The sequence below is a fragment of the Microtus ochrogaster genome, chromosome 10 (assembly GCF_000317375.1).
Source record: "Microtus ochrogaster isolate Prairie Vole_2 chromosome 10, MicOch1.0, whole genome shotgun sequence".
Classification (NCBI taxonomy): domain Eukaryota; kingdom Metazoa; phylum Chordata; class Mammalia; order Rodentia; family Cricetidae; genus Microtus; species Microtus ochrogaster.
Genome location: NC_022016.1, coordinates 4,599,708 through 4,614,309, shown reverse-complemented (window position 1 = coordinate 4,614,309; position 14,602 = coordinate 4,599,708). Strand labels below are relative to the sequence as shown.

Sequence of the window (14,602 nt, the reverse complement as noted above, 5' to 3'; positions counted from 1 at the left end):
AGAAGAGAAAAGTCAGGCCTAGTTCGGGACATAGATCTCTAGAGCTGTGTTCTTGCTTTATTCCTGCTCCATCCCTTTTCTGTGCCTGCTTTTCTCTGCTTCCAGACTGACTGCCATGGCCTGAGATTCTCTGCTCTGCCTGACTTGGCCTAAATTGAATCTTCTGAGATAATGAACTCAAAATAACTCATCTACCCTTTCTTTTTCTTTTTTAGATATTTATGTTAAAGAAAAGAAAAAACTAACTAATGTAGAAAATGGGTACCAGAGGTAGGGTCACTACAGTGTGTAAACCCAACTATATAGTCCTTACAGCTTTAGAATTGGTTTATGGAAAGAATTTTTAAAATTTTAGAAATTCGGGTGTAAGTGAGCCTATAATTCTGTAATCAAAACTTGGTGCAGGAAGTTCAAATGGCCAGAATGTTGAGGAAATGCGAACCATAGATACTGCGCTTATAAAGACACTATTGGAACTGTAGTACAGACAATCTTTGTTACATTCTGGTAAAGGTTCTGTCTACATTTTATCTTTGTCTTGAAATGCTGTATGAGGCTAAGCTTAAAGTGATGAACTAACTAATTTCACAAACGAAATTTGAGAATATCACAGCTTTCCGTTTGCGGCATGCCTGTCGTTGGCCAGATTTCCAGCACTGAGGGTTTCTCACATTCATCCACCCAGGACCGCAGAGGTCCCCAGCATTAGCAGCAGATCTTGGTATTGCATGCTGTTGGTTTTGCTGGCTTTCAGAATACCATGATCACAATGTCATGGATCCTTCCCTAAAGATCTCCACGGAAGGCCTGGGGTTCCAAATCACATATATTAGGTGGGCTTCCCTAAATTGAGTGCCTGAGAGGAAAAGGTGTAAGGAAGGTTGTGAAGTTGAAAGGAAGAATCCCGAAAGTTAGAGGTGCCATGAAATCAGTCTCTCCCAAAGAGCTGGAGGCGACAAGTGAAGCCAGACTAAAAGAGAGAGTGCATGCTGCAAATCACATATGCACAGGAGCCGGGCTTCCACAGCTCGTCAGAGCTCATATCTCCATACAAACCTCACCAGACTCAAGACATGGGGCACAGCATGTGTTCTTGGCCCTGCTGCATTTTCGGTTTGCTTCTGTCTCACGCCTTTTCTTCATGCCCTCCTTCTTCATTCTGGGAAAGGGACATTTACTCTGTGCCATTGTACAGTGGAAGAATGTAGCTTTCTTTCTGATTTCTACAGAGGCTTACGGTAAAATTTGCTTGCGTCTTGCAGGAGGTGGTGGTTTGGGATTTCTGAAACCTGTTGAATCTGTGAAGACTACTGAAATTCATGAGATGGACTGAATGCTTATTGTATTATGAGATTGAGATTAGGCTTCCCGGAGGCCAGAGGTGGAGCATTAAGGTTTAAGGGGTTACCATGAGTAAGGTAAGTGTCAGGCTGAGGAGAGGCAGCCTTGCACTGTTTTATCTCGACTGTCAACTTGACTGGATTAATAAATGCTTAGGAGATTAGTGTAGCACACTTGTCTGCGAGATCATTTCCAGAGACAACCGCATCAAGAGGACTCTCACCTAATCAATTGAGTAATCTTGTGGTGGGTCCTTAATACGATAGCATTACTGAGAGGTGAGGACAGACAGGATGTAGGCTCTAAGTGGAAGAAGCGGGTCACCGTCTGGGTACTATATATTGCTGTGGCTTCTTCCTATATCAATTTTGCCCTGTTTCTTGGCAGATATGATGTGAACTGCACTCTGTTCTGCCATGCCCTCCTTACCTCGATGAACTGAATCTTCTCAGTCCTTAAGCTGAATTAATCTTTCTTCTTTAAATTGTTTTCTTTTATAAGAGTTGCTGTGGTCATGGTGTCTCTTCACAGCAATAAGACATTGAGACAGGGATCCAAACTCTGGTCCTCATAATTGGATAAATGGTGCTCAAAATCTGAGTTGTTTTCCTATCTCTAAATATTATTCAAATAATTCATGGTTACTCTGAGGGATACTATAGCTGTGACTTTCCCTTCAGGAGGCTTTGCTCTAGCCATCAGTCCAAACAACTTAAGGAAATAAAAACAGTAAACCAAAAAACAAAACAAACAAAAAAACCTTATTCTGGATGATTTTCATCAGTTACTGTCAGGTTCCAAGAAAGTGGCGACAAATCTCACTCAGTACCGTGGCTCATTCCAACATTTTTTATTTTGTCTTTTACCCTGAACCTTTTCAGCCAAGGGTCTGGGCTTCCCTTCCCTTCCCCTAGGCTCTGATTACCATAGAGCTCAACCATTTGGCTCCATGCTCTCCTGGTTCCCATACACTCTCTTACCCTCTTTTATCTTCTTGTCTCTTGATTCCTCTGCTCTCGGCTCCTGGTCCTCTATCCCCATCTCTCTCTCTTCTCTTCTTTTCGCTCACTCCCATTTCTCTCCCTTACCTCACATGACCCAGTCTATTCTGCTGTCCATGCGCAGTCTGGACCCTTCCAGATGTCTCTGGCTCTTCTCTCCCTCATATCTACAATAAAACCCTTCTCTTCAGTGATATCTAAGAGTGGCTCTATCCCCATTTTCACTCACATACTTGTGGCCTTTATCATGGTTTGAGAAGAGGCTGAATTTATGACATTAACAGCAGACACTATCCGGGCTTATAAAATGAGGCTCCGGACAGCAACAGAAGTTAGAAGGTACCCGAGAGGTGACTGACTATAAGACTCTGGTACTCTCTGTGCTTCAAGCCTTCAGCTCACTTGGCAGTTATAAAGCAAATGAAGTCACAGTGAATGGTCAGTAGGGGAGCTGAAGAGCTGGAAAGAACTAGGAACTGAGGGTCCTTTCATCCAAACTTAGGAACTGCACCACTAGCACATGTAAAGTGTCAATGTCCCAGTTCACAAGTATTCAAGAGCTGCAGCACTAGCTTCTGGCATTGAAGACTCGGAGCTTGTTCTGATCCAAGTGCCAAGTGCTGTAAGTCTCAACATTGAACACTTAGAGACATAAATGTCTATTTCTTGAGTCTTAGACTTAAAACCCCAGAGGTTGAAATGCCCTTGGCATTCAGGATCTCAGGGATGTCAACACTGACAAAGTTTCCCCTACCTGTTCATGGTTTTTATCTAAACAGAGCAAAGTGACCCCATTGCCGGTTTATGATGTGAGGGAGAGGAACTTGGATTGGGTGAGATTGGGTCAGTCCCAGGGCGTCCTCCCTAGGATGAGTAAACTGAAATAACTCAAAGACACAGCACATGAATGATTCAGGAGCAATGGTCACTCTGAGATGATGACGGAAGGCTAGGCCATGATGCCATGATTAAGTGCTCTTTTTGTTTTAGTTGTCTTTCGTGATGAGATTTTATATGCTGCCACACAATAAATAGACCCATAGCCTGTGTGTAAATCTATTCCATGCTGATAACACGCTTGCCAGATTTGTGACATTTCTGCTTTGGCCTCCCTTCTTCTTCCAGTGTTCACTCACTATTACTTACTTCACGCCTGGTCAAGAGGTGAGGATTCTGCAGAAATGTCAGACAATAAAAAAGACACAAACCTTCTTTATATCTTATCTACTCCATCAACCCCCATATTGCTTTCCTAATACATTATTATCATATTTCTATTATGGCTTAGTACTACAACTTGGTCTCTTAAAACAACACAAATTATTATATTACTGTTTTGTAGGCTAGAGGTCCAAAGGGGGCCCTACTGGGCTGCAATCTCACGGGCAGCCAGGAAGTGTTTCTCTCTGGTGGTGGTAGGTGTAACTCTTCTAGATTCTCTAGCTTCCACAGATGCCCCTGGGGATGTATTCCTTAACTATCAACCCTCTTTTCCATATTTATAGCTAGTACCACTCTGACCCTCCCACACATACATTTGCTTTTCTCTTCCTCATTTGAGGATGCCCTTGCCATAGCACTGGGTGTGCCCCGAGAAACCATGATAAAAGCGACCTTTGAAGGTCAGTCAATCATTAATGTTAATTCCACATGCAAACTTGCTTTTTGCTGTAAAGTAAAATAGCATATCATGTTGGCTGATTTTAGGTGTATTCCTTGTTAGAAAGGTATGCTTTTGTGTTTTTTGCCCTGATGATGATGATCACAAGCCACAATTCAATGTCATTTTGTGTTAGTGGGATATAAATATATCACTCATCATCATCCTCAAACTGAATAAAACAGGAAAAGGATGAGTGCTCCTACAGACAAAGACTTCTTCCCACGTGCGGTGAAGAAGTACAGACCAAGAGAGTTGGGAAAGAAGGTTGAAACTCAATAAGAAACTTGTAATTACAGTTTTCCTGAAAGGGACTTGATGCTTTGTTCCTGTCAGGCTAAACACGAAATGGATAAAGGATTGTTATAAAATCAAGTGCTGCGTTTGGAGATATCTCTTGGTGGTGGAGTATTCACTTAGCAGATACAAGGCCTGGACTCAAACTCTGGAAACACACACATACACACATCTGGTGGGTCTTAGGGCTCTGAAGGCAAAGGAGGCTTTGCTTGCCTTTCTGGTAGTGGTAGATGTGAATCTTTCTCATTAATGGCAGAAATGGTCAATTGCACTCACTTTTATAAGAACCACAGACTACACTACAAATGCCTTTATGGCAATGTAGAACAAGAAAACTTTGAACAGTTTTGTTCATATAAGGTTGGCATGTAAAAACTAGTAGATGCATGGATATTTCTAATGTACTCATGGGGTAGGGAAAGCTATTATGTGGATAGATCCATCAGGTCTTATACGACCACACGGTAAGAAGATGAATACCAAACACCTGATACCCATATAGATCACATGTCCATGAATCAGGTGGGAACACAGAGGTTGTGGTATGTACCAAAAGGAAAGAGAAAGATGGATAGGTTCAGAAGAGGTAGCAGGTAGCAACCATAGGTGACAGTGTAACACCTCACATCTTCTTGATTCCTTATGAATTTTTAAGAAGAGAAGTGGGAGGAAAAACCCAGAATTGACTAGAATTCATTTTCTGCTCCCAATGGATATAGTCAGTCAAAAATCATGTCCAGTTACAGAAACATCATTGAGGGTTCTCCCCAATTCAGGTGCTCAAATATTTGTGTACCTCCAATATCATATATGCTAGGTGCAAGCATTGTTAATATAGCATTGTCTCTTGCAGAAATGGTATTTTACAAATCTAAAGCATGGTTCATTGAATTATTTATATAATTTTTCCTTTTTAAATCATGTATTTGAGTATATAATATTGTGCACGTATTTATGATGTATTTATGCACATGTGGCCAAATGCATACGGGGGACCAAAGTTGATATCAGGAACCTTCTTTTATTGTTCCTTTTTTTAAAACCTTACTGAGACAAGGTTTCTTAGTCAAACTAAGAGCTTAGTGATCCAGCTAGTCTTGATAATGAACTTGCTTCCAGGATCTCATGTGTCTGCCTCTGAGACAGTAATTACAGGTAGGCTGCCTTATCCACCCAGCAGTAATGTGGCTTCTGGGGACCAGACCCCTAGTCCCGTTGCTTACACAGCAAACACTTTAGCTGCTGAGATATCTCCCAGCACTCTGCTGTTCTTTCATCTTGCAGAAGATTTGTATGTTTAAGAACTGTTGTTCCATCTGGAAGCATTAAGAAACCGAGAGGACACTGTTGATGCCACAACTAGCCACTGATCAAATTATTACTGAAACCCATCTCATTCAGGTTAACCCATCTCACTCCTCTAAGCTTGGCAGGAGACAACTCCAAATGGTATTGACTCTATAAGTAATAATGAAGCTGTGGTCTTGGTCCTCCATCCTGCTACCTGGAGGTAAGACCTCAGGAAGTCATTCTACCCCCATAGACTCAATTATTCATCCATGAGGGAACTCATGTTGCACATTGGTTGTAAGGGGTTGTTTGTTTGTTTGTTTTAATGCAAAGTATAATGGGGCTGGGGAAACCACTCAGTTGTTGAAGTGCCTATGTTGCATGTATGAGGAATGGAGTTTGATCCCTAGAAGCTGATGTGGGATTCCCACCTGTATGCTGTGAATACCATTAGTTAATAAAGAAGCTGCTTTGGGCCTATTGCAGCAAAGAATAGGACAAGACAGAAATTCCAAGCAAATGGGGAAGAGAGAATAGGCAGAGGAGAAGCCATACAACCACCGCAGAAGACGAATGCCAAATGCTGCATGGAACCTTGCCAGTAGGCCACAACCACATGGTGATACACAGATTAATAGAAAAGGGTTAATTTAAGATGTAATAGCTAGCTAGAAATACACTTAAGCTATTGATCAAACAGTATTGTAATTAATACAGTTTCTGTGTGATTATTTGGGTCTGGGAGGCCAGGAATTGAAAAAGTATTCTCTGCCTACAAGAAGCCAACTTCAAAAAGGGGGAGGGGATGCATTGTTGGCATGTGCTTATGATCTCAGTGTAGTAAAGTCAAAGACAGACAGATACCAGGAGTTTGCTGTCCAGCCAATCTAGCCTACTAGGCTCAGGCCAGTGGGAGATGCTCTCTCCAAAGAAAATGAAGAGTGGGTGAGCCTGAGTAATGACACAAGAGGTTGTCTGTCCCCTCACAGTTCATGTAAGCACACACATATGAACACACACATACACAAAATAAAATGTGATTATTTTTATGCCAGATGAAGCTTCTTAGGAGGGGAGGCATGAGACAGATTTTAAGCCTCAGTGTAAAGGGGAATTTTCTTATCTAGTCCACACAGCGGTTTGCATCACATTCGATGTACCAGAGAGTTTTAAGTGTAGCCTCTGACTATAAAGGAAAAGCCTCTGAAAACTTATCAGATTATTGAATTTTCTCTTAATCTGTATAAAATGCCTTTCTCGCCTCTTATTTTTTCAGTTTATGGTAATGACCAAGAAAGAGACATCCCACTTCCAGACATGCCCACCACACCACGCTATACTCATGGAGGTCCACCCCATTTCTGCAGCTTGAGTGTTATTCTTCAGGGATATCAGTCCTGATGAAGAAGGAAGTTAAGTATTTGATGAAAGAGAAATAATGGTAAACTCTTCATAGAAGTTACTATCATGCTTTGCAGATACAAATCTGGAAAATTCCACTGATTGGCTCTACAATGTGAGCAGATCTCCCTCTTCCTCACTGGCTCTCTTTTCCAGGCTGAAGACTGAGAGGTTGACTGCCATGTTCTGAATCAGACTGCTAACACACAGGCCGGCACAGCACCCACAACTCTCCTTCTAGTTACTGGGACTCACATTTCCTTGGGCGTCTATGTCTTTACCTATCTGATCTGCATGTTTCAAATCCAGATGCCTCTGACTGAAATTATCCATGGAACTCATTTGGAGATTATCCATGTCCTTAACCTCACGATTGACTAGTGAAGGGCTAGGAGTAAGAATCAAATTTGTCCCATGAGACACTCCATTGCTGTCATTCAAGTGAGTAAGAAGGGTGTTTTATCCCACAGGACTCAGAGTATGATATGGAGAAAAGCAGCGCTAGGAAGAGAAAAGCGGTTCTAATGCAATGGCTCGAGCCTCCTAAGTCAGGTGTGTGCCTGAACGTTACCTATGGCAATGTGGTTTTTCTTTTTGCCTGAACTACCCTGTGTCAACTTTCTGTCACTGACAGTCCTGAAAACTGAAGTGACTAAACTCTGCACCCACCTCTTAAGAAAGCCCTGTTGGTTCCTGAATCTAAAATACAGTTTTGTTGCATCCTTTCATATTCTAGAAGCTTCTTTTACTGGTCTCTTAAGCTCTGCCTGTTTCTCCACTGCTATAAGGATGTACCAACGGTGTATTTCATCTTTCTTGGCTCACGCTGGAGAACTCAGTCCAGAACAGTGGCTCCCATTACTGACCCTGCCCCTTTCTGCTTCCTGTTCTTACTAAGATGAATATTGTGGTATGCTAAGTTGAGTCAACAGATTTCCTGAGTTCTCACTCAGATATTGGTTGAGACAAATCCGCAGCAGTCTGCACTGTAAAATATTCCAGGTGATGTATGTAAGAAGAAAAGAAAGGTAGGTATAGACAATAGCAAGATCACTACTACTTGCTCCATGGGAGGAGGATGCCTTCAGAAGGGACAAAGATCTGAAAGCATGCCCACTGGTTTGCTCCAAGGGCTGGCAGAACAATTGATTATAAGTGAAGGTCAGGAAGCATTAAACAAGCAGCGTATTCAAAGAATAGCATCAAATCAGGTCCACTTGGCTCTAGCATGGAATGAAGTCAAGTGAGGAGCGATGTGCAAGGAGGGCTTGGGCGGGAGCCAAATGAAGAGCGCTGGATGCCAGGCTGAGCCTGCCTGCCAATTGCAATGCTTTCCAAATGTATGTCTGGACTCTACCCACTTCAGCACACACGTACACATATCCATACATGCACACATATCTACTTTTTAAAACCTGTAGTTCATGATACATGTGCCCCTCTATAGTTGTAGCTCCAGAAGTTAAAATTTGGACAACCACCCTACGTCATTCTTAAAAAATAAACTATCAAGTTCAGAATAAACGACATGGATCTTCACTTACCTTCTCCTGTGTTGTTATTTCACACTAGATACTAACATCCCATGAAAAACAAGGTCTCTTCCATTTACCCTCACCCCCTGTTTTGTACATCTGTACCATTTTCTTAATACCAAATTGATCCATGCTTGCAAAGCCATTTCTGATACTACTTCCCAAAGAAGTCTATCACTAATCTTGGGTCTCAACTGTCACATCTTCTAAACCACACCAAAGAATCATAGCACTATTTTCATCTTTTTACATTCCCCTGCTTGCACCATGTTGACAGAGCTAAGACAGGTTGTGTTTTAATATCAGAAGCATTACAAGCTTCTAGAATCCAAAACTTCTTAAGAAGGACACTTAATTTATACTATCTCATTTCCTTTTTCTAAAATTTCTAATATGCAACTTTCATCATCCCAGTTCACAGAAGAGGAAACTCCAGAAGCCAGGCAATTGGAGGACACAGAAGCAGTAGCTTTGAGCACCATGATCCTCTTTCACCTATCTCCTCTTGCAGAGGGGGCCCAGTATATGCGGCAATGACCACTCACCACACATCCTGAGGAGTCCACCTGGCGATCAGACACACACTTGAAGTTGCGGGTGCATCCCCCGTTGTTCCTTGAGCAGTCACGAACTGGACCAAAGGAGGACAGCAGGTCATTGATGGTTTCAAAGTAGGTGGACAGCATCGCTTCTTCCCTTGGAAAAAAGAGGATGGTCAAACCTCAGCGACATCTGCTTCACTGTTTTTTTTTAATTAATATGTATTTAAGACTCTTGAAATCATTATTTATTTTATTTATAATTAGGAAAATAACAAATAAAGGGTTAAAGGAGAAAACAGTGATGAGCATACTGCTTATACCCTGCTTTTATTTAAAAAAAGAGATTTACATCTTCAGATATTTTTTCACTTACCCACATGACTATGGAAGGTGGTTGGTTATGAGATTTCCATGTTATCAATAAAGGAGCTGTGTGTTAGGAATCTAAACTTTCTTTCCTAAGGACCACCAATCTTATAGTATAATAGAACCTAAGTTTGCATCAAGTTCCACCCGTATCCCACCCCCACGAAAGAAAATTGCATCCACGAGAATACTCAGCACTTGACCATATGTTTGTACAATTTTTAGAAATCTCTGTACAGCAACTCTATGATTCAATTTATAAAACTGTGGCCACAAAAGGTCGTAGGATTTGTCTACAAATTGTACAGGCTATAAATAAGAGAGCCAAGCAAAAATTCAAGATTCTGTCTCTCAAACACCAGAATATTGTTTTCAAACCTTTGCTTTCAGCTTGTACTGTTAACTGTCAATAACTCTAGTTGGGAGGTTCATGAGATTCTCTCCAAATGAGATTCCTCAAAGAGACTGTTCTTTCTAGACCTGCCGCAAGTATGATGGTATTCCATAAGATGGATTCTATAATATGGGCAATAAAGACAAAAGTTTTGGTTGTTATTTTATGGATAAAGAGCTCCTCTGAAGTGAGCTTGCACTCGGGTAGACACGGTTTGTTGTGGAATATTTGTACTCTGTGTGAAGATGTATTGCTGTGATTGGTGTAGTAAAAAGCTGAACAGCCAATAGCTAGACAAGAAAGTACAAGAGGGACTTTCAGGCAGAGAGAGAACTCTGAGGGGAAAAAAATGGAGTCACCAGTCAGATGTGGAGAAAACTGGGTGGGCAGTACAGAGATGAGGTAATGAGACATATGGAAGAACGTAGATTTTAAAAGGGGGGTTAATTTAAGCTATAAAAATTAGTTAGGAACAAGTTTAAGCTAAGGCTGAGATTTTATAATTAATAGTGTCCCCAAGTCATTATTTGCAGGTTGGTGGTCCTGATGAGAAAGTGCTACTACATACGGTGCTCAGCATGGAACTAGAATATCGAAACACAGGACCTGATAAAGTTAAGAAAAGTTCCGGACAAGGGGCCAGATGTGGCTTTCTAGTCTCATAGCATCTCAGTCTGACTGAAGTTTGCACTGCACAGAGGTGTGGCTCCCAGCCTCTGCCTGTGAGTTGGAACCAGCCACAGGTGCCATGTAAGTGGAACTTGCAGCCTTTGGACTGGCCCTTTAAAGCTTGGCTCACACAGTCAGAGAACGTGGCAGACAGACAGAAATTCAGGTCCAGACACAGAAAGCTAATAAAAAGGTACAATATGCTTTAAAAGGTGCTTAGGTACTGAAGAAAGAAAAAGGAAAGGATATTGGCAGTCCTAAAAGAAAATAAATAGTTCACAAATAATAAAATTAAATCTTTTAAAAAGTAAAACAAAAAAAAATAATCCACTAAGGATAGGAAATATTATAGCACAGGGAGTTTGGTCTTTAATATTGAATGATTTTATAATGGGAGGTTCTCTCCCACCCACCAGTTTCTGAATAACTACTCTGAGGCTCAATATTAGTTACAAAATGTTTGACCTATTGACACAGGCTTATGATTAACTAGCTCTTGCAACTTAATTTAACCCACTTTTATTTTTCTGTGGATTGCTACGTGGCCATGGCTTTTCACCTCACATTTTGCTTCTCTAGTGGCTGCTGGCATTTCCCTGACTCTGCCTTAATTTTTCCTTTATCTTTGCTTGGATTTCTCACCTGACTCTATTCTTTCTGGCTATTGGCCAAATCTGCTTCTTTATTAATCAATGGTAATAAGACATATTCACATCATAAGAAGAGCATGCCACATCATCTCCCCTTTTCTGTCCAATTAACAAGGAAGGTTTTAACTTTAACATTGTAAAATTACATATAACAAAATTTTTACCAAGCAAGAATTACAGTTACAAATTTAATCTCTTTGTATTTGACAAAATAAGAGAAAATACGCTATCATCTATTCTATTTTTTGTGAGCCTAAAGTTTAATATCTAATTTATCTTTTATCACAACTAAGGAAAAATTATAATTATAACTATCAAGTTTTCAACTCCATCAAAGATCCCAGAAGTATACCTGAATAACCAGGAAGTGCACTGTAAGCAACTTTCAAAACTCTAGAAATGGCAGAGATATCTGGCTGTCTGGGCAGACACTCAAAGTTCTTCTGTAATGTTGGCACATCCATCTTCAGCTTATAGGTCTAGAGTTTTGGGTATATTTCTCAGTGAAGCAGGAAATTTGAAGGACTATCCTACCTCTTTTGGCAAATTTGTCAGTTGCTTTCTTTTGTGTCCTTCAGAATATCTTGGGAAACTCTTTTTCTAAAACAGGAGTGACCCACCTTCTTTTGGTAAGTTCAGCAGTAATATTCTGTGGGTCCTGTATATTCAGTTTATACACAATATTGTCAATCAGTCCAGGCAAGAACATTTTCTTGCCTAAATGAATAACCTTGTCATTTTGAAAGCAAATTCCGTAAAGAGCTTCTTCGATGCCCATCATTCTCTTAAAGTAACTAGTGTTGCATGAGCAGATATCTCATGTCCAAAGAATTCTAAGCTATAAAAACATTTCTTTGAGGTATTTGAAGATTACCTAGCCATCTGAAATATATCTTTGCATATCTAGAAAACATAACTAACATGACTGTAAGCTTGACTGCATTATAGAAAACTATTAATTTGCATGCTTGACTATGCATTACATTTTTAAATGAGCTGAATAAACATAATACCTTAAACAAGAGTAAAAATATATGTATGGTATAACAAAATTGATCTCAAACTTGTATCAGTATACTAAAATATATACCAATAAGAAGCATTTTGAGATTAACAGTTGTTTTTTTGGATTAAAGTAGATTTAATAATTGCATTTTTCACAATTTCTATACTATATCCCCCTTTTTTCTTTAGAAGGAGATTGACTATGACCATTTACCATTTATAACCTACCCTCTTTAAATGAAAACAAACATTTAAAATCAATATTTGGGGAATTTGGGAATAGTTTTGTCTGCTACTTCCTGCTGATTGGGGATGTTAGTGATCTTATGGGATCTTGAGAAAATTTAGAGTTATGGTTAAATGTTGGCTGTAGTAGTCTGTGAGGCTGCATAGTCTCAGCCATTTTCTTTGAAGTTGTTCTGTATGTTAGACCAATCACCTAAATTATCAGTCACATCTGTGACCTCTCAGAGGGTCTTACTGATCAAACCATATTAGCTTAGAAGGAATCCACAGCTTCTCATCTTTGGAAACAGAAACAGAACTTCTTTTCCAAAGCAACATAGATGCAAATTTTGAAGTCAAGATACCTTTAGGTTGGTTTAGCTTACCAGCCCTCACAATCAAATGTTTCTCTGCAATTAGCTTATTAACAGTCAAAATAGTCAAAGAAAACACAATAGTATACATAATCCAGAATCTTTGTGTATTTTTCATTTTTATGTGGTTAATGAACAGAGAATGACAGCTTCTGAGAGATACTGGATTATGGAAGGGACTGTTGAATTAAATCAGTCTATGTACTGATATATGTGTGTGTGTGTGAGAGAGAGACCTTTAAAATTTATATGTTTTCAAAAGTAAAAAGAGAAAAAAGGAACAAACACCAATAAAAGTCTATGTACTTTAGAGATGTCCTGGCTTTAGAATGTAAGTTGGGAAATGAGTTGCATTAGGAGAGTTGTTGTTCTTTTGTTTTTACAGGTAACAAAGCTATGGTTTCCATCAAAATTAATCAAGATTCCATATTACTTAAAGATATGAGAAAAAAAGCCAAGAAAGAATAAAAGACAGGTGACATATGTGCTGATCCCTTGACATGGAAACAACTCTGAGACTGGATGATAAACCTTCTTGACTACAGAGTCCTCATGACATGCCATCACATGCATATGTTGATATTTATTTTACAGTTTGGTCCAAACAGACTTATAAAGTTGACAAATGCCTTTTACCTGCCCAAACATAGAACAAAAAAGTCATTTTAACTGACTTGTTCACACTGCACACTACATACTTGTGCTAAAACAGATATATGTGTGTGTGTGAGAGAGAGAGACCTTTAAAATTTATATGTTTTCAAAAATAAAAAGAGAAAAAAAGGAACAAACACCAGTAAAGACAAATAGCCCAGCTTCTGTTGCCATTTCCACAAAATTCTGCATCTGGAAAAATTTCAAGGCTGCTAGATGTGATGGTCTGGCCTCACAGACTATTCCAGCCATGACTTTAGAAAAACTCTACACTTCCCCATCACACAGAGATTAAACAAAAAAAATTCAGCTAACCCTCCCAGAACTTAATCATTATTCCAATTTTGTCAGGAACCCCTAAAGGTGCAACCACCCACAGATAACAAAAAACAATCTAGAGAATACAACACTCACATTGTCAAGAAGTGCAGTGGGTGGTTTATGGTCATTTCATGGATGTTTGTCATTGTTTAGGGGAGTTGATTGCAAGGTGTTATTGGTCATGGTCATGAAGGAAACTATAAAAGGGAATTAGACTCAGGAACCACATTCCAAAGAGAAAAGTGGGGCATTTGAAATGATACAATAAAAGGGTAGATAATGAATCTCCTTTCTAACTAAAAAAGTAACTACAGGTCTCAAATATTTTACAGAGGTATAAATTTTTATATATTGATACAAATTTAAAATTATTTTTGATATATTGTATACATGTTCTACTTTTGTTTAAGGTATATAGCTCATTTAAAAGTGTAATGTAAATTTTAATCCTTGAAACTCATTGTTACAAACTATTTATGATAATAAAGCAACACCAGTTAGTTGTTAGTCATCTAAAAATCAGATTTGTGGTCATGTTAGGCATGTCTTCATAGTCAAACATAGATATATTTTACATAGACAGATTGTCTTCAAATACTTCAGAGACATACAGAATATGACATTTAAGAGTTTTTAATAACATAAGACTTTTCATAACAGTAAGACATGTCTCTTCCTGGCAGCATCTATTTAATTCAAAGAAAAGATGACGGGCATTAAACAACCTCCATATGGAGTATGCTTTCATTGTTCAAAGCTAGGCACTGGGTAAGAAACTGCCTTTGCTTTGAGTGCTAACAGTATGCTGTTCAAATTGGACAATCAGGAAACAAAATAAATGACTGCCAAACTTTGCCAAGACAAGATAGGAGAT

At 39.4% G+C, this 14,602-nt stretch overlaps 1 protein-coding gene across 4 annotated transcripts in view; it reads right to left on the bottom strand.

Moving 5' to 3' along the window:
- Astn2 (astrotactin 2) overlaps nt 1-14,602 on the bottom strand; it is a 1,041,512-nt gene that overhangs the window by 418,436 nt on the left and 608,474 nt on the right. For all 4 annotated transcript variants that reach the window (XM_026782391.1, XM_013348224.2, XM_026782390.1 and 1 more), the window contains one exon: nt 9,074-9,224. In XM_026782391.1, coding sequence (XP_026638192.1) covers nt 9,074-9,224 — 151 coding nt within the window. The remainder of the gene's footprint in view (nt 1-9,073; nt 9,225-14,602) is intronic.